Raw genomic sequence first — 20,685 nt, 5'->3', positions numbered from 1 at the left:
CAAAGTTTAAAAATAAATACAGAAAATTGGTGACGTAGACACAGTAAAAAGAATCCTCTGATTAAACTTTTAGTGTTGGCAGAAAGAGTCAAATTGATGAAGTTCTTATCCCCAGAGAACACATACAGCACAGGGCTGGAAGTATAAGTTGTCCCATGGTGTGCTTCAAGTCTGACCTGAAGGAATGATTCAGACCCTGATTCAGCAAGATATAGTAGCACATGAAAGCAGACTCATTGAAGTCAACCTGGAACACTAATGCTCAAAGGAAGGAATATGCTAAAATATCTTGCTGAGGGCTCAGTCGCTGGCCTCTTCCACTGCTAAGGAACATGCCAAGTACACTCCTGTGTGATAGAGGCACACATCCACTGGGAATCATGTTGTGGTATAAACTCCTTTCATATGGATCGCTAACAGACAAGCAGATGATAATTTCTGGTTGCTGTTGTCCCTGGCCAAATAGGAACTGGCGACCTAAAAATGAAAGATGGTGACTTCAATGTCAAAATGCCCATTGACTTTGAGGGGCTCAGAATTTCACCCTTTTTTTGTATCCTGGCAGCCAGCCTATATAGTGTTACCTGGAGCAAAGCAATGGGTTTCCACCCACTCCACTCCAACCCTCAGAGCAGCGCTCCCATGGCAATTTAAAGGGACCCGGGGCTGGTGACTGGCCTGGCTGATGTTTGTAGGTAGCTGATGCCCTGTGGAAAAAGCAGAGTCCTTCCCTTGCATTATAATCAATAGCCCAGTGGTTCAGGCCTAGGGTACAAGAGACCAGAATTTAAATCCTCAGTTTGCCTGATGTGGAGCAAGGACTTGAACCTGATTTTGCTACATCCTTGCCAAGTACTCTAGCCACAAGCACATAGAGGCAATCTGACTCACAGCCACTGAATATTTAGCTATTTGCCCAAAACACAATGGCTACGTCTAGCCTGGCATGATATTCTGCAAATGCTTTTAATGGAAAAAAATGCTTTTTTGCAACTGCTTTTGCGGAAAAACTTGCCAGTCTAGACACAGCCAATAGGTCCACAGGAGAGAGAAGGAATAGACTGCCCCCTTTGTTTGTTTGTTTTTTTTCCCTCCACTCCTCTGCCTCCTTTGTGTCCCTCAGCAGGGCTGGGCCATTATGCCCATGTTCTCCTAGATGTCAACAGATAGATCTCCTTCCTCAAGTGTAAGCCAGAGGCAGCAGCTCTGCCTAGTGGGTAGAGTTGGTGGTGCTAGAAATAGGGAAAGGTTGAGGAACCCAGGCCTGTGCACTCCCAGGGGTTCTGACATAGGGGCCCTCTTTAGTACCATAAGAATGGTGTTAAATACCGGCAGTCTAGTTAACATTTTGCTCAAAGCCCTTCCCTACCACTCTGTCTCTCTTTGAGGAGTACTGGAACTTATAGGTATCCTTTACAACCCAGGGACTTTTGTAAGTGAGGACTCCCTATTTCACACTGTAGTCCCCTTCCTAGCGTTGTCCTTCTGTAACTATGAACACAGGTGCATTCCCTCCTCCCCTAGTCACCTGGCAGTGGCTGCAATACCTTCTTTTATACCCCTCCCACAACTGGAGCATGCCTAACAGGCCTGCAGGTGCAAGGCTTTCTGGGCCCAGAACCATTCTTGTACCCAGCTCCCTAGTGGAGGGGTGGGTTATCTACTCCCTCACAAAGCATTACTCTGTATTGAGAGTCAACAGAACTCAACTGAGAGCATCCATATGGTTCTGCTGACTAAGGCTTATAGCAGAACATTGCTTGAGAATAACTAAGGCTGTTTGGTAGGAGGAGAGATCCTTCAAGAGAGCGTGACTCTTTCCTAATGGTTGTAGGGGTAAAAGCAGGAGTAGCTGCACAAGCAACAGCAACCACACCCCAGGAAGGGTTGGTGGCTTTTCCACTGCTACCAGCCACAGTTCCACCAAGAGAGGGCAGTTTTGACTCTCATCAGGGGTCCCACTGTAGAGGATGCTCACAGGATGCACTGAATTAGTAACTATACAAGGGGCCTTGGCTACATTCCCTGGAAAGCTCTGCGCTGCACTAACTAGTTCTGAACCCTCAGGCACAATAGATGCTGTTGGCATCTACCACTGTGACTTCCCTACAACTAGAGTTTCCAGTGCTGGGGACTCTGCACCAGCATCTCTGCTGCTGGAAACCTATGGCTGGCTGCAGTGCAGTATTGCTGAAAGCACACCTGGGAGTTCATTCTGGGAAAGCCTCTGTTCTAAACTCTGCCGTGTCTTATTGTGGACATGTCACCTTCATACACAGAGAACCATTCTGCAGGGGATTAGAAGGTGAGGTGAGGTGAGTGTGTGGTGGGGCGTACTCCCCAGACTGGCTCTGAAAAAATGGAATTAGGCCAGAAGGGCTTGATCAGCCAGTTAAGATGCACACAAGGGAGATCTGGGCTGTGTACAGACCATTAATTAGAATTAAGCTCACAGATGAACTGCCCCAGCTTCTATAAAGCCAGGAGGTTGGTCACAATGTCAGGCTTCCTCCCTGCCAGTCTCTCCCCGTTCGGGAAGGGAGAATGGAAAGGAGATAGGATCCCCTGAGACTATAGGAGAAAAGGAGTTTGCAACTACAAGACTGTTAAGGCAAGAGGAATCATCCCTGGCTGTTGCTGAAATAGAAGACATATTTGGTTTAATTGGCTCCACCTCTGATATTCCAGCCACCATGCCCACTGCAGGGCATATGCGTCTGTCTGAGCACAAGTAGGATGGGCTTGTATCTTCTTTAGGGGAATTAGAACCCCTGGTTGGCAACCAGCCATACCCAGACACACAGCCCTAGAGTAATGCAAAACTGTTTTTATCTGCACACTCATGCCATACCCCTATTCAGCATCAATCTGGTAGCTGTGTCCGCCCGCTTTGTGGCTGCAGGTCCTTGGGGTAAGAGATGTGCATCAGCTCCTCCTCCTATTTTCTGTAAGTGGAACCATCATACATGTGTGCCTGTCTGCTTCCATCCCCACCTGGCCTGTTTGATCTACCTATTGTTACTGTATGGCTGTGTCTAGACTGGCCAGTTTTTCCGGAAAATCAGCCGCTTTTCCGGGAAAAACTTGCCAGATGTCTACATTGGCCGCTTGAATTTACAGAAAAGTGCTGATGATCTCATGTAAGATTGTCAGTGTTTTTGTGGAAATACTATGCTGCTCCCGTTCGGGCAAAAGTGCTTTTGCACAACACTTTTGCGCAAAAGGGCCAGTGTAGACAGCCCAGATTTGTTTTCCGCAAAAAAGCCCCAATCGCGAAAATGGCGATCAGGGCTTTTTTGCGGAAAAGCGTGTCTAGATTGGCATGGATGCTTTTCTGCAAATCTAGACGCTCTTTTCCGCAAATGCTTTTAATGGAAAACTTTTCCGTTAAAAGCATTTCCGGAAAATCATGCCAGTCTAGACGTAGCCTTCATGTAAACTCTCCAAGCCAAACCAATCAAAAGCTGCTCCTAGGACACTTTCAGGTGAAGTGTCAAATCGCCTAGCATTGTCAAAATGTTGACATGCCACGTTGGAAGAAGAGATCACAAACTACCCTATGAGCAGAAGCAAAATGCAGGACAATGTAGCACTTTAAAGACTAACAAGATGGTTTATTAGATGATGAGCTTTCGTGGGCCAGACCCACTTCCTCAGATCAAATAGTGGAAGAAAATAGTCACAACCATATATACCAAAGGATACTATGAGCATTTTGACACCCTCTACCTTTTGAAGAAAACAGTTTTGCATCCTCAAAAGCCATTTACAAACAGATACAAAATCTTAAAAAGTTTTTAAGCCATTTAAAGCCTTAATCTCAGCTCTTTGATTTTTTTCCCCCTTCAAAATGCAAGGAAAGCTTGATTTATGTTCTGGAAGTTAATAGAGCTTTGGTATTAAAAAAAACCTGCTAGCTTTTAAGCAAAAATACTATTTACACCCCGTAAATTCAATGTGTGCTTTCACTCTCACAGATCTTTTAATTGGCGGCTGGCACGAGTTTTGCTCTGAATTTTCAGGACATAAGGAATTTCTTGCAGCCAACTTCTAAACTTCTAATAAACTAAGTTCATAGTGGAAATGTTGACAAACTCTTGATCAAAGCAGAACCTTCAGGTGTTGCTTTTATACTTTGATTGATTATTAAAATAAGGACGTAAATAGCTGGGCAGGGTTAAATTGGGACAGTATTTTCAAATGACAGCTCAACACTCCACAGGATTTTTCTCAAGCCTTTCCCCCATAGATCATCTGATATCCTCTCAGAAGGATTGTGGCAAACCAACTGAACGACAGTCTCAAACTTTTACCTAGTGGGGATCACATTCTCAATAGGGAAAACATCATGGGATCGTCTACAATGGCCCCTTTTCCGAAAGGGGCATGCTAATTTCACAGGTCGTAATAGGGAAATCCGCGGGGGATTTAAATATCCCCCGCGGCATTTAACTAAAAATGTCCGCTGCTTTTTTCCGGCTTTTAGAAAAGCCGGAAAAGAGCGTCTACACTGGCCCCGATCCTCCGGAAAAAAGCCCTTTTCTGGAGGATCTCTATAAGATCCTATATAGAGATCCTCCGGAAAAGGGCTTTTTTCCGGAGGATCGGGGCCAGTGTAGACGCTCTTTTCCGGCTTTTCTAAAAGCCGGAAAAAAGCGGCGGACATTTTTATTTAAATGCCGCGGGGGATATTTAAATCCCCCGCGGATTTCCCTATTACGACCTGTGAAATTAGCATGCCCCTTTCGGAAAAGGGGCCAGTGTAGATGTACCCCTTGTGGATATCTACCCTCCCATTGCAATTATCTCCCCACCCATCATGACTGAGAGGATGGATCCATAGGAAAAGCCCATGGGAGTGAGGCTCTTGGCATCAGGAGCAATGCACAGGAAATAGCTTTTGCACATACTGTCCTGGCTGCTGGTGGATCCCTCGCGATCCATAAGTACTATGGGGAACAGTCAAACAAGAATGTGAACATTACCAGAGAGCTCCCAACATTATTGCTGCTCTGGAGAGCCACCTTCCAAGGCCATACACTACATTAGAATAGTTCCAGCTGGCACCTGGGTCTCGTGGCATAGGTGCTTTAAAGGAAAGGGATGGCTTAGTGGTTTGAGCATTGGCCTGTTAAACCCAGGGTTGTGAGTTCAATCCTTGCAGAGGCCATTTGAGGCAAAAAATTTGTCAGGGATGGTACTTGGTCCTGCTGTGAAGGCAGGGGACTGGACTAGACTCAATGACCTTGCAAGGTCAGTTCTAGGAGATAGGCAATCTCCATTAGTAGATAATGCATGCTGTGATTTATCCTGTTTCATAATTTTCCTGAAGAATAGTGATAGAAATGTAGCCGTGTTAGTCTGGGGTAGCTGATGCAAAATGCAGGACAATGTAGCACTTTAAAGACTAACAAGATGGTTTATTAGATGATGAGTTTTCGTGGGCCAGACCCACTTCCTCAGATCAAATCTGAGGAAGTGGGTCTGGCCCACAAAAACTCATCATCTAATAAACCATCTTGTTAGTCTTTAAAGTGCTACATTGTCCTGCATTTTGCTTCATAATTTTCCTGTCTTCCTTACTTGGAGCAAGTCCATTTCAGAACATGACTCTCTACCCAAATTAGCTGGATCTTAGTGACTAAAACGCTATATCCATAAAGCTCCAAATTAGCTACTGGTGTGAGGACTCGGTATTTTGGGAATGAACTCAGACTTAGCTCCTCACATGGCTGTAAAATGCATGATAACCGGCCACTGAGTCAGGCTTCCTTTCTGATTTTTTAGAAATAAAAAATCCCCCAGAGAAGTTGGTTGATATGATGGATCATTTGTGAACCTCAGTAAGAGACACTTGAGCTGACAGTGCTCCTGGTTTCAGTTGCAGGGGCTGCTGGTAGAGTGTTTTTTGATGAAGAGCCCTCGGCCCCCAAACTTGTTTCATTAACTGAACAAATCTGTTGCCCTGTTGGTCACCCTGCAAGGCCTATGATCGCATGCTTTTGAGAAGAAGGGTATATGTGCGGTATTTATGCGTACCTCTTCAGTGAGGAAGCAAAGTTTTTGATTTGTTACTGGTTTGTCTGGAATACTTCCTAATGCTTTGAATGCACACAGAAAGATAAGTGTATGCCTCTGGGAATTTAAATGAACTGATTTCAGTGAGACTACTTGTGTGAAACAGGTGAACATGATACACACTTTACAGATACAAACTACATTCAAAGAACGCTAGTAAAGTTTTGTTAAACAAGTTGAGCCTAGTGCTAAGCAGAACTGAACTTGCCTCACCTACAATTTAGGGGTGAAGCTGGACTTGCTCATACAGCTGGGTCTGGACTGACATGGGGACAGGCATTGGAATAGGGAGCCTGTCTCTCCAGTGTTCCCACTGACACTCCTGCTGGTGCTCAAGAAGCATTGTGGAGGAAGCTATCTGACTTGAATAGAGACAAGAGACATGCTTCTGTAATGCAGGAAGGCAGATTAGATTGAGTGGTCCCTTTTTAGCCTTCATCAATGATTATGAAAAGCCAGATCAGGGAAAAGAGTACATCAGGAAAAAGGGGTTTTGTGTGATGGGCTATGTCTAGATTGCAAGCTTCTTTTGAAAGAAGCTTTTCTGAATGATAGCGTCCACGTTTATTGGACACTATCTTACATATAAGGCCACCCGGAACCAGTTCAGGCAGGGCATTAGGTCAGCAGTTGCTTCCAAGTGCTGTTGCCTAAGCCTGGCTAAGAGACGCGCTTAAAGGGACCCCCCTTGACAGACTTTTCTCTGCTGCTTCTGCTTGCTTACCTACCTCTCCGAGGGACAGAAAAGCTTTAGCAGTGTGTACTCTGGTTGCCCAGCTTTTGGACACCACAGAACACTCCTTGACATGGAACCCGAGCTGCCCCTGGGCATGAGATGGCCCCACACGGCCATGCTGCAGTTTCTGCAGCAGTTTGTGCAGGCTGCCTTCATGAGCTCACCACCGAGCATGAGCTCACCACTGAGCTCATTCTTGAGACCCTTTCCCTATGTGCAGGAGCTACATTCTGGCAACTGCACCCCACAGCAGAGAGACGGTTTTGGAGGCTGGACACCGGTTCTAAATGGGGAGACCAGCTGGTAATGGAATAGTGGGACGATCAGCAGTGGCTCCAAAATTTCTGCATGTGGAAAGCCACCTTCATGGAGCTGTGTGTCTGGCTTGCTCCTGCCTCTGATGATGCGACCTGCAGCCCGCCATCTCCCTGGAGAAAAGGGTCATAATCGCCGTCTGGAAACTCGCCACCCTAGACAGTTACTGGCTGGTGGGCAACCAGTTCGGCATGGGTAGGTCCACTGTTGGAGGTAAGGCACTCTCAGGCTGCAGTCCCTGCAGGGGGGAGGAGTTCAGTACTAGAAAGGGGGACTGTAGGGAAAGGGGGTAGGGGAGTGCAGGGATGGGCTGTGGGTGAAGGGGAAGCCCTGTCCCCGGGGGGTTGTGCCATCCCACCCTCACACAGCCCTGCTGCTGTGGGAGCTGCCTCTTAGGGGGTGGCTCCTGGGGTGTTTGGGGAGAGGAGGGAAGGCAGGCGGGCACCTCTTAAGGGCTCAGGCACTCCCTCTCTCATTCTCTGTTTTGTGTGTTTGTTTGTCTCCTGCAGGTGGTGAGGGCCATCAGCTCGGTCCTCCTGTGCAGGGTCATCTGCCTGAGAAACCTAGACCTGATTGTAGCAGGATTTGCTGCCCTGGGATTCCCGAACTTAATTCTCACCTTAGCTGGGCCTACTTCGTAGGCTTCTCACCTAGCTAGTCCCCATTTTTCCTCTCCTCAAGTTCCTTCTCCTACTCTCCCTTTCCGGGCTTTTCATCTAGTATCAGCCTCCCCCTTCTTAGACTTTTGTCCCCTCTGCACTGCTCCACATTGTCTGAGTGCCAGCAGAAGACCAATGAGAGCTTAAGGGGAGAGAGGCTCCCTGCTTTCAGTTCTAGCATCCTGAGCATGCCTGGCCCAGAGCAACTGGGAACAGCTATTACAGGGGGAGTCTGGCTTCAACTCTGAATCACTGGGCTGGGGCATTCTCTGTTGCTCTGTAAGGAATGGTGCATGCAGTCTTGTTGTGTCACACATAGGTGCTGTAATAGGAAGGTGCACACTCAGCCATACTGTGGGGATGACAAATGCTCAGCACAGCAAGAGGTGAGTAAGGACAGAATCAAATCAAAGCATGTGTGAACGTGAGGGTTTTTCAAAGGCTTATAACTTGGACAGATTTTCATGAGGGATGGCACAAGGCACATCTCACACAAAGGCCACACCCCTACCAAATCTCAGGGCCCTGATCAAAAGCATGGAGAGGCAGGGTTATGGCTGAGCTTTTGCAATTAAAAGTCAGCAGAATTTTAATAGGGCCAAAGCATTTTTTCCTAACCTTGGTTTTGGAAAGCACTGAACCATTTTGGCTGAAATTGTCCAAAAAATTGCAGCCTAAGGCAGCCACCTGGCATTTAAAACTTCAGCTTGGATAGTTAGAGTTTCACAATATAAGCAACTGGAAGAGTGATAGAAATGTAGCCGTGTTAGTCTGGGGTAGCTGAAGCAAAATGCAGGACACTGCATTTTGCTTCAGCAACTGGAAGGAGAGTCTTAGAACAGGAAATGTTGGGCAACCTTAATAGTAAATGTCACTACCAGTCCTATCTACACACATTTTTCTATGTAGGGCAAAGAGATTAATATAAACTAGTATTTGCCAATGTAGTCACCATTTACCAACATGAAGTAGCTTGGTCCTTTTCACTTTTACAGAAATTACCAAATGCAATTAGACTACGTTTAATGAATAACCTCTTTTAAGTAAAAGCTTGCTTTGAATCATGCTAAAGGAAAAATGCATCTTTAACTTATTTCCATTATCTAGATACTGGTTGGAACCAGCTGAATTGACTTTAATTGTGAAAAACTCACACCCAGGCTGAGCTCTTCTATGCCTAGTTACAGTTCTGAGCACACTTTTATAGTCTAGTTACAAAACCCTAGGAAAAAAAAACATGTTTATAGGAAATGTTGACACAACTTTCACTGAAGTGGTGCTAGCTGATATCTTTGTGTTTCAAATTTGGGGATTTCTATTGGGAAAATATAAATACTAACTAAAGGATGCCAACTAGAATATAAAGAATATAAAACCTTGTCGTATTTCTGTTCACCCCAAGACAACCTACGTCCAAAAAAGCACCAACTCAGACTAAGGATGAGTTGAAGTTAACTGTATTTCCTCTGAGGGCATTAAACCTCCTCTGCAAGTAGTTCAGTCTTACAGTTAAAATCAAAGACTCCTTTGAACAGCTACTAAATTCCCCCTAAAAAGAAAGTGAGAGCATGGGTTAGGGTGCTTGCCAAATTATATCCCTCTTAACACAAAATAAATAAGTGAGAGAGAGTAGGTTTTATAGAGTTTAGTGAGAAAATTTTAAGAACAGACAGGGACATATAAAGATAGTGAGTAAAAGGCTGTATCTTTTCAGTTTAAATCAATCTAGACCAAGCGTGGGCAATAATTTGATGGGGGGGGGGCACTCCAAGTGTTTGGTAAGTGTTTCATGGGTCACACTTTTCTATGGAGAGGGTGTGTGTTCTGCGACTGGGTGCAGAAGGGAGCTCAGGGTAGCTACTGGGATCTGAGAGGGAGTTAGGGTGAACAAGGTGGTTGTGACCTGGGGCAGGGGATTGGAATACAGGGTCCAGGAGGGGCTATGGATGCAGGAGAGGATTCTGGCCTGGGAGAAAGGTATAAGAGGTGATGCAGGGTCTGGGAGGGAGTTGTGACCTGGGGGAAAGGGGTGCAGAGAGTTTGGGTGGTGACTTGGGGGGCTCGGAGTTGGGATGTCAGAGTGCTAGGGTACCAGATGCAGGCTCTGGCCATGATGCACTTACCTTTGTAGCTCCTAGACAGCAGCCCACACAACCCTCAGGCAGGTTTCCTGCCTGTCAGAGCCCCAGGCTGCTCAAAGTGGCCAGCTCCCATTGTCGTGTGCCTCTGAGCCACAGGCCTGGCGAGGGAGACCTCGCAGATTGCTCTGGCCCCCAGCACAGTCGTCACAGTTCCCATTGGCTGGTTTCCAGCCAATGGGAGCTGTAATGATTCTGCTGGAGGCAGGAGCAGTGTGCAGAGTGTTTCTTCTCCATCCCCACAAGAGGTGCACAGTGCCTAGAGGCACATGGCCCTAGCAGCCAGCTGCTTTGAACCACCTGGGGCTATGGAAGGCAGGGAGCTTGCCTGAGGGTCTCGGTGGACCAGATCAAAGGCTTGGTGAGCTGGATCTGGCCTGTGGGCCACATTTTGCCCACCCCTGACCTAGACTATGTTGAAGAAGCAGCATGGCTTCACCTCTCATCCTATAAGAAGTGTAAAGTAGAGGCTATTCCCCATAACAAGAAATGGATTTAATTAATTGTGTAGTTGCATACATCCAGCATCCTCCTTCACAGAGGGTGTGACAGAGCACTGAGAAACAGCCACAGTGCGCCCCAGCAAGTAGTGGCTCTCATTAGGAAGAGCTGTGCCTAACTTGTGGAGGGGAATGGGCACTAAGGAGAGCCCCAAGGGGTAATTAGTCTATTGCCCAAGAGTTAGAAAAGGCTCAGAGTGGGAAAGAGACTAGCAGGTTTTTTCAGAGATGGGAAAATGTTCATGCAGAAGATGCTCTCTATTGTCTCCCTCTGGGACCAAACAAGCTAAAAATTGCAAAGAAAGCTGGAGGATTTTGGCCAGGAAGTAGGGAGAACACAGTGAAATAAACCAGGAGAGGTTTGGCCAAAAGAAGGTCTCCAAGAGGTTTGTAGCTTGAAAAGAGGGTGAGATCCTATTTTTGTCTACCACAGATGGTTGTAGCCACACACCAATTAAGCACCTATGGTGATCTCAGGTTTCAGGGCTGGGATATTGTGGATATTTGGGCTCAGTCTGGAGCCTGAGTTCTGGGACTCTGCAAGGTTGGGCTTCAACCCAACATCTACACAGTAATTTTTAGCTCCACAGCTTGAGCCCCTTGAGCCTGAGTCAGCTGATGTGAGTCAGCCATGGCCATGCCATAGGATTTTTATTCCAATGTAGACTTACACTCAGGGGTTAGCTTGGGGAGTCATCCATAACAAGGGCCTTGATTCCAAGAGAGAGTGTCTGAAGCCTGATTTGAAGGCCCTAAGCAAGTTGGGGACAATGCCAATTGGGCCTGCCTCAGGAGTGAGAACACCTCAGAGCAGTATTACTCAAGTGATTTTTGGAGTTTTTTCAAAAATAAAATGAAAAAGGTACATGCTTCGTTTGTGTTATTGCTCTGGGGTGGGGCTGGGGTTGAGGGGTTCAGTATGCAGGCTGCCCCAGGTAGAGAGGCCTACTCCAGTCCTCTCTCACCGCAGCAACTTGGAGCCAGGTGACAAGCACCCCGCACCCCCTCTCCCTCACACACATCCCTGCCAAGACCCCAGCCAGATCCTTCACCCTCCCTCTTAGCAAGACCCCACACCCAGCAGGGCCACCAGCCACACTGGGCCCCCCAGGGCAAAGTGGGGGAGACAGCTCCACACCCCCAGAAGAGAGTATTGCCCAGCCAGAGTGGGGAATGCACCATACTGTGCACTTTCCCCTCACTCCATGATGAAGGGGAATAGCTAGCAATGTTCCCGTATGAATTGGGGGAGGGATAATTTCAGCCCCTTTCCCCCACTATCCCTAAAAGGCTCCTGGAAGATGAGAGGCTTGGTGCTGGAGCCATCCCAAATGTGTGTGTGTCTGGGGGGGGGGGGGGGGGAGAACCCCAGCCAGCTCCTGTCACCTGCCTGGTGATTTTGTCTCTTATCTGTATGGCTTTATGAGAAGTAATCCCATTCCAGACATATCCCATTTTCCTGGACCAACCAACCCATGACCTTGCTTTAAGTTAGGATAAGAGGAAGCTGCAAACTGAACTTACCGTTTGGACGAGTTCTTGAACAGACAGACACAGAAACTCTCATATATATAAGCGACGAGGAGTCCGGTGGCACCTTATAGACTAACTGAAGTGTAGGAGCATAAGCTTTCGTGGGCAAAGACCCACTTCGTCAGATGCATGTCACATGCATCTGACGAAGTGGGTCTTTGCCCACGAAAGCTTATGCTCCTACACTTCAGTTAGTCTATAAGGTGCCACCGGACTCCTCGTCGCTTTTGCAGATTCAGACTAACACGGCTACCCCTCTGATACTTCTCATATATATAGTAGATCAGGTCAACCCTGTTCTTTCCTGCAGATTATGGGGGAGGGAGGAATGAAGGGTATAGCTGTGTCCCTCTTAAACTGGTGTTATGAATGGATACAACATTGCTTTCCAGATTGACTGAGTGGTGTTAGGTGCTGAACAAAGGTGCAGAATAAGTTAGTTCACCCTAGGAGCAATAAATAAGAGTGACTCGCTGTGTGCTGTTCATCAATCACTGTGATTCAGCATTTCAGTAACTGGGGCAGCAGAGATTACTGAATCCAAACCCCTTCTGTCACTTGCTCACCAAGGGGATGGGACACTAGTGCTGAGATTATATACTCTGAGTAGCTACATGCTGCTTTCCAGACATGGTTGAATTTAGTGCCAGTGTAAGTCATTTGGTTTGGAAATACTGAATGTGGCTCAAATAGAAGTATTAAATACCTGCCCACTATCTGAAAGTCAGGCCCCTTTAAGAAAGATGTGCCAAACCACGAGTCACTTCTTTAAAATGTTGTCCAGGATTTTTTCCTTCAACTCCTAGGGTACGTCTACACTACAGCGCTAGTTCGAACTAACTTAGTTCGAATTAGTTAATTCGAACTAAGCTAGTTCGAACTAACGCATCTAGAACTAAAAACTAGTTCGAACTAGCGTTTTGCTAATTCGAACTAGCAAGTCCACATTGAGTGGACTCTGAACAGGGCTTAAGGATGGCCGGAAGCAGTGCTGGCAGGGCATCAGAGGAGGACTTAGAGCGTGGAGATGCTGTCTCAGGCTAGCCGAGGGCTGTGCTTAAAGGGTCCCGACCCCCACCCCGGACAGACAGTTCTCAGGGGTGCCCCGCTTACAAACCAGTCCTGGCTTGGAGTGCCCGAAGTACCCACACTGGGCACATCACACCACTCGGCCATCAGCCCGGCTGCACTTGCCGCATGCTGCCATCTGGGGAGAGGGGACAATCGGGGGGCTGCAGGAGAGCTTCCACCCCCAGAACCCGCAGAGCCAGCCCAGTCCTCCCCATCGGGGGCTCGTGCCCCATTCCTCCCTCACCTCCTTCCACTTACCCTTCCCTAGCCCCCCTTCTTATTGATGTACAAAATAAAGGACACATGTGTTCAAAAATAGAAACTCTGTTTATTTAACAAAACTCGGGGAAACTGGGAAAAGGAGGTGGGAGAGGGGAAGAGAGAGGCTGGGAGAGGGGAGGGGGAAAACTGGGAGGAGGGAGCTGAAAGGGGGAAGCAAGGGAAAGGAGGGGGTGGGGAAACTGAAGGATCAGGGGTGGGGGTCTCGCCGGGCCGACCGCCTCCCAGTACAGCGAGGGAGGGGGCCTCGGCGTCCCCGGGGCGATGGGGTGGAGGGTGCGGAGGTTGAGGTGGGGGGTGTGGACATTGAGGAAGAGGTTGTGGGGGTTGAGGAGGGAGAGGTGGGAGGGGGAGCAGGAGTGGGAGGAGGGACAGCAGTTGGGGGGACAGCTGGTGCAGGATCAGCACGGGGCACCATGCTCTGCAGCAGGAGCTGCAGGTTGGTGCTCAGCCCTCGGACCTCAGACAGCAGCTCGTGGCGGACCTGCAGGTCTTCCCGCATCCAGGCCTGCAGTGTGCGGTGCACCGCTCGCAGGGCCCCAAGGTGCTGGTCCCGGTACTCCTGCTCCGTGCTGGCAGTCCGGAGCAGGCCGCGGGTGCGGGAGCATGTCCCAGGCGGGGTGGTGCGCCCTGCACGAGCAGCTGGTGCAGCTGTAGAGAAAGAAGAGAAGGGGTCAGTTCTCCCTGGGGACGCAGAGGATGATGCCCAGCCCCCTCCCCAACTCCGCAACGTGAGGGTGACCATGTCCTGCACCGTCACAGCCGCTGTGCTTGTACAGAGGCCATGGTCAGGATGTCTGGCTCTCCCCGGGACTGGAAGCTGCCCCAAGACCGCACCCATGTCCCTGTGCCATGTATAGTGTGGCTGGGGCGGTGGGGGGAAAGGGGAGATGTCCCCTGCCTCCGTGTAGAGGGGACATGTGAAGGGAAATCATCCTGCTGGGTCCTGCCCCGGGGTCGGGAGCATGTCACGTCTCTTTGCACAAGCATGTGCCTATTGGGCAATGGCCCCTGGGTGTCACGCAGCTGGAGCCACCTGCCCAAGGGTGGCATGGCACGTGCTCGCACGTGTACAGGTGTCTGCGTGATCCGTGGAAGGCATGGCCCACGCGCGCGGTCCCTGGTCTCCCTGCCACCTCCCCCCCCGAACTACTTAATTCAAACTACTTACCCGGTACGGTCTCCCTGGACGACCCTGCCGACTCCGGTGCTGGGACATCCTGCGGTGGCCCCTCCGGTGTGCCCGGGTCAGGGCCCTCCAGTCCCGGCTCGCTGTCCCCCAGGCTGGCACGGACCGCCCTGCCCCCCAAGAGTCGGTTGAGGGCAGAGAAGTAGGGGCAGGTGGCAGCCCCTGCTGTGGCGCCACCCCTGGTGGCCCTGGCGTACGCCTGGCGCAGCTTTTTAATTTTAATGCGCACCTGCTCCTGGGTGCGCCTGTGTCCCCTGGTGGCCATGGCGGCTGCTATGCGGCCATAGACGGCCGCATTCCTCCTCCTAGTGCGGAGATCATGGACGTTGGGGGCCTGCCCCCAAACCTCAATGAGGTCCATGACCTCCGCACTAGTCCAGGAGGCCGCGCGCCGTCTACGGCCCCTGGCTGGCCCCTGGGTGCTGGGGGACTGGGCAGGGGACATGTCACTCCCACTGGCTGCCTGGCTCATGGTGGGGCCACTGCTTCGGGGCAGAGACTCCTGGCAGGGCTGGCTGTCTCAAGTGCCGTCTGGCCAGAGTCTACCCCTTTAAGGGCCCGGGGCTGGGGGAGAGGAGAAGAGTTTTCCTGGTTGTGCCCAGAGAGGCCACCAGGGGGAACCTGGGAAGGGCTAGCCTCCCACTAGTTCGAACTAAAGGGCTACACAGCCCTTAGTTCGAACTAGCTAGTTCGAACTAGGCGTTAGTCCTCGTAAAATGAGGTTTACCTAGTTCGAACTAAGCGCTCCCCTAGTTCGATTCAAATTCGAACTAGCGGAGCGCTAGTGTAGCACCTATTAAAGTTAGTTCGAACTAACGTCCGTTAGTTCGAACTAACTTTGTAGTGTAGACATACCCCTACATATTTTGTATATGTTCAGAGACAGCCACTGAAAAATCTACTTTTCAGAAACCAAAATTAGTCAGCAAAGAGTCACAGTAATAACAACATTAATAACGGAACGGGAGGGATTGTTCATTAAATTACTGCAAAACATTTTCACCTAATTCAGCAAATCACTCCCTTAAATATATTTGTAACCCTCTCTATTTCAGGAAGCTGGCAAACTTTAGAGTTCTGATTCAACCAGGGCCGTCCTTATCCATTCGCTGAATATACAGCTGAATAGGGCACCCAAAAATGTTGGTCACCATGGAGTTTTAATGGCCATCCACCTTGATTTCCCTATCCCTGAACTGTGGCTCTGCTTCCTCCAGAGAAGATCTAGTTATCTTAAGCCTGCCAGAGCTATTAGCAAAACACTGGCCCTGTGAAAGAGCCATTCAAGTGGTAATGAAGCCATTTAACAGGCATTTGCCAACCCCAGGCATACACTGTCAGTTTCTGAATGTATTGTATTAGTCTACAGGACCTTAGTTTAAAATCTTCCATTAGTGTGCTGCTCATGATTATAAAAGTCACTTCTCTAAAAATTTGTTCTCCTTCCCTCTCCTCTCCCTCCCCCCCACCTGCCATTGGGCATACGAGCCCCAGTTTAAAAGTACTGCATAGGGACCCATAAAGCCTAAGGCAGACCTGAAGGCAATGGCTGTCTGCACCATCAGTTTTGTGTTTAAATCCACCAGTACATTAAAAAAGTTCAGAAGCTTCAGGGGGCAGCTGAGTTAGCCTGTACAAGATAAATCACACACACACACACACACACACACACACACACACACACACACACACACACACACACACGAAGGTCTGGTAGCACTTTTGTTCGTGTTATACTCCAATTATTATAAGATATGCCTAACCTTCAGTTCACAGTGGACTTTTAAGTTGGGTATGTCTGTGAGCAGAAAGGGCTTTGAAATCCACTGCCCCTTCTCTCTCAGATTTGCTAGTAGTGCTTTCTTCCCCCTACCCTGGCCCCCACAAGATAGCTTTGTAAGCCTGTCAAAAATATCCAGTCTTCTTTCAGGTTAATGCTAAACTTCTGTATGACATTATTTTTGAGGATTAAAAGAAAGCTAGTAAGTTTCAGCATGTACCTGTCAGTACTAAATAATTGTTCATTTCCTGTGAACTGAGAATAAAGTAATAATGTGCATCTGGTGAACTAAGACATGTTGCTTATTGTTTTTCACCCATCAGTTGTATCCTTTACCAGCTGTGAAACATTACCATTCACTCTCTGAATAACCTTCAGCAAAACTAAAACAAAGATGTTGACAATAGATCTGGTGGCCTTATCTTGGCATGTTTGGGATCGTGTATCATGAACAAAACTGCAGACAAACACAGGAGAACTTAATCAGCCCAGAGAATCAGGTACAGCCCTCTGCTGGACCACATGAAGCTCCAACTCAATGGGTGTTCGGAGGTAAAGAATAGGTGATCAGGAACTTACTGCAGGATGAAGGCTTTGATCATCCTTCCAAAATTAGATATTCAAAAGCTCTAGGTAAATATTAAATATCCTAGCACTAGAGAAACTTTTTATATTAATGCAACCTTGTGTTACAAATCCTGTAATTCTGAAAGAACAAAGACCTAGGGACCAATATTGTTCTCATTGAAGTCAATGGGAATTTTACCATTAATTTCACTGGGAGCAAGACTGGACTCTTATGTCCCAAAATCAGGAAGGTATCTAAATTAGAGTAACATACAACCTTCAAGCTCCTACAATATGTAGGTTACATCAATGGAGATTTTGTTGTCAAACTGAATGTTGCCTACTCCTGTGATTTTTATCATGAGTCTCTTAAATATCAGATGGGTTTTTTAAAACCCCAGCTCCTGGAGTGATGTAACTTTTTGGACTCTCATCGTTCACTAAAAAAAGGAAACAAAAGAGGTAAGGGTGAATCCAAACTCCTATTCACTCCATAGGGGACAGGATCAGGGTTGCCAATCATAAGGAAATTCACAGTCTGTTTTAAAAAAAGAGCTAAAATTGCACCTGTCCATAAAATGTATAAAAACACTGAGCTTTGCAGTGGAGCTGAGGAGTTGGCCCCAGGGTTAGCTGAGGAGTAGGCCCCTGTTGGCCCCAGGGTTAGCTCCATGCCATGGGGCAGCTCCAGGGAGTCTACAATGCCTGGGACAGAGGCAGAGAGGGGAACTCTGCTGGTGGGATTTCCCTCAGACCTGCTGCTGGCTGGTAGGGACTGCTCTACTTCACCTATGTCTTTCAGCGTCACTCGTGTCAGCAACTTTTTCAGCACACATGCTTGACAGGCTCTCTATGGCTGGGGATAGAGGTGGGGATGCAGTACAGCACGCTAGGTGTAGCAGCTTCCACAGGCTCTCCACCGGTAAGTCACAGCAGAGTAGTCACTTAAATATAAGAACTGGCCACTCCTATGCTGGAAGGATTATTGATAGTCAAAAATGGACCTGGAAAAATTACTAACTAAGTGGTTGGCAGAATGGCTGCTGTGAAGTATGATCACAAACTGGAGGACTTGGAGGACACTGATGTGCTTAGTAAGTAGGTTAAACTAGTATAACAACATTGCTGTTGTGATGTATGAATAGAAACACTGAGTATTGTTTACTTTTGTCCTTTTGAGCCATCTTTATATTGCCTAAGAATGTGTGCATAAAAAAGTTTTTTCTGCACGTTTTTTCTATACTGTCCAGAAAAATGATTTTCAGCAGTTGGCAACCTTGGTCAGCATTTCACCATGGCTGCGTCTAGACTGGCATGATTTTGCAGAAATACTTTTAACGGCAAAGTTTTTCAGTTAAAAGTATTTCTGCAAAAGAGTGTCTAGATTGGCACGGATGCTTTTGCGCAAAAAGTGCTTTTGCGCAAAAGCATCCATGCCCAGTATAGATGCACTTTTGCGCAAGAAAGCCCGATGGCTAAAATGGCCATCAGAGCTTTCTTGCGCAAAAAATTAAGGTGCCTGTCTACACTGGCCCTCTTGCGCAAGTATTCTTGCGCAAGAGGGCTTATCCCTGAGCGGGAGCGTCAAAGTATTTGCGCAAGAAGCACTGAATTCTTACATTAGAACATCTGTGCTCTTGCGCAAATTCAAGCGGCCAGTGTAGACAGCTGTCAAGTTTTTGCGCAAAAGCAGCCACTTTTGCGCAAAATCTTGCCAGTCCAGATGTACCCCATATGTTTTTAGCCTTTTTAGTTGTAGAGAAGTTTGAAAAGGTGAATCCACAATTATATTTTAAAATATTATTTTCAACAAGATTTCATAAGTTTAGGTCTGATTCATTATTTTTGAACACTTAGTTGGCATTACTGCAGATTATTCTTTGTTACACCATTGCACATCTATCTGGAGTAATTGATTTCCATATAACTACTCTGGGGTCATTTCAACCAGTGTAAATAAGAGCAGGACAATGTAGCACTTTAAAGACTAACAAGATGGTTTATTAGATGATGAGCTTTCGTGGGCCAGACCCCCTGAGGAAGTGGGTCTGGCCCACGAAAGCTCATCATCTAATAAACCATCTTGTTAGTCTTTAAAGTGCTACATTGTCCTGCATTTTGCTTCAGCTACCCCAGACTAACACGGCTACATCTCTATCACTAAATAAGAGCAGAATTTAGTATATTGGGCCTAAGACCATGTCTCCATTTGCTGGAGGATCGATGCTCTAGTGATCTAGCCTCTGGGGTTCCATTTAGTGGGTCTAGTAAAGAAGACTTGCTAAATCAAAGGCTGAGGGCACCCCCATCAGTGCCAATACTCCTTGCTGTTGTGAGGAGTAAAGGAAGCTGATGATAATGTTTCTCCCGTTGACCTCCCGCTATGGGGCCATCCCAGAAAATTGGTGCATAAGTGCATAATTCATGTAGCTGGAGCTGTGTATCTTGCATTGATTTTTCTCTGCCAGTGTAGACCTGGCCTAATTCTCCAATTAAATCTGCACAAAGTGAGTATAAAATGTTACCATTGATATAGCAGCATCCTATACCTACTTTGCACAGGTGTAGTTGACTGAATATGTTGCAAAGAGTGGAGAATCAGGGTAACATGCACACCCTTATAGAATGCCTCTGACCTTGGTCCTTACAATCTAAAGGAAAAATGTTGTCACCTGAATCTAATTGCAATGTTTCATTGTAATTAAGTCACATTTTATAACACTACGGGCTAGTTCTAAGCTGGTATAAATTGTTAACCCCGTTATGCCTGCAAGCCTTTTGTTTGGTAGCATCATTGGTCCCTGTGGTGAGTGATTTGCACTGCTTGAGCAGCACAAAGCAGCTGAAAAGTGGCTTGACCTGCTACCTGGGGATTTCCAATTCTGTACAGCCTGCAGAGGTAACTCCTATGCCTCCCTTCTTCCTTGTCCTGCCATAGGGAGTGTGTGAGTGTGGCTGAGAGAAAAAGAATGTTGTACTCTAGCTGCCATACTGGCCTCTTGGTACCAATGCCAGGTTGCATTGCTTAGGGTAGTCTGAAGTTTTGAGATCAGTGGGTGGAAAAGAGAGGATGCTGTGTTGTTTTCCATCCACATTCATGGCGAAAGGGGATAAAATTTCATTATTTAGCATTAGAAATTCAATAGAGCTCATTCCTACACCATTGGATTCAAATCCTACTTGCATTTGCACAGGTTCCAAATAGCCTGACAGCTCTCTGTGATCCAGGAGCCCCATGCCATGGAACTGGACTTACATGGAATATGATTTTATCCAACACGAAGACTTGGTACATATACATTACAATGTAAACAGCACAGGGTATTCAAAGGAAGATTCAATCACAGATTTCCCACCCCTCCCTTTGCCTCCTAAATGTGATTGTTTGAAAGGTAAGAGGCGTATGGGTTTTGCAAAACAGATGGATCTTGATGATGGATTTTGACAAGAGAGTGGGGACCTACTAAACTAGATTAAAGTTCAGGTTTGGAAGTGATGGACGCACAAAGACAGGAATGGAAGGAGATGGAGAGGGAAGAAATGGGATTTATTGATGGAACAGAGTGAATGTGAGGGGAAAGGCTTAGTAATTTTCCATTCAACTCAAATCTTGCTATTCTCCAAGTATAAAAGAGACACACACTGCTGGGATACTACACATTATTGTATATATAGCAAATGTCAACTTATGGTATTGCTCGTAGTGCATTGCATTTTAAAATGGCAAGGATGTTAAGTCTATTTTACTTTTCACCATTTGTACTGTTTTATTTTTTGTATGTCACTAAGTTAGGACAATGTAATTAGAATGGTTGGTGGGGAGAAGGGAGACTCTTGTAT

At 47.2% G+C, this 20,685-nt stretch overlaps 1 protein-coding gene and 1 long non-coding RNA gene across 3 annotated transcripts in view; both read right to left on the bottom strand.

Annotated features, from left to right (window-relative positions):
• The window catches only part of LOC102456494 (uncharacterized), a 134,228-nt gene that overhangs the window by 93,649 nt on the left and 19,894 nt on the right, over positions 1-20,685 (bottom strand). The gene's annotated exons all lie outside the window — the stretch shown is intronic.
• LOC142827377 (uncharacterized) lies at positions 12,923-15,324 on the bottom strand. The gene is made up of 2 exons (XM_075922646.1): positions 14,481-15,324; positions 12,923-13,960 (listed from the first exon to the last, which is right to left on the bottom strand). The coding sequence occupies exons 1-2, from the start codon at positions 14,968-14,970 to the stop codon at positions 13,500-13,502; spliced, it is 951 nt and encodes a 316-aa protein (XP_075778761.1). The 5' UTR covers positions 14,971-15,324; the 3' UTR covers positions 12,923-13,499.

The sequence above is a fragment of the Pelodiscus sinensis genome, chromosome 2, assembly GCF_049634645.1.
Source record: "Pelodiscus sinensis isolate JC-2024 chromosome 2, ASM4963464v1, whole genome shotgun sequence".
NCBI classification, from domain to species: domain Eukaryota; kingdom Metazoa; phylum Chordata; order Testudines; family Trionychidae; genus Pelodiscus; species Pelodiscus sinensis.
Note: the sequence above shows the minus strand (reverse complement) of the source record. Positions and strands in the feature narration are given on the sequence as shown.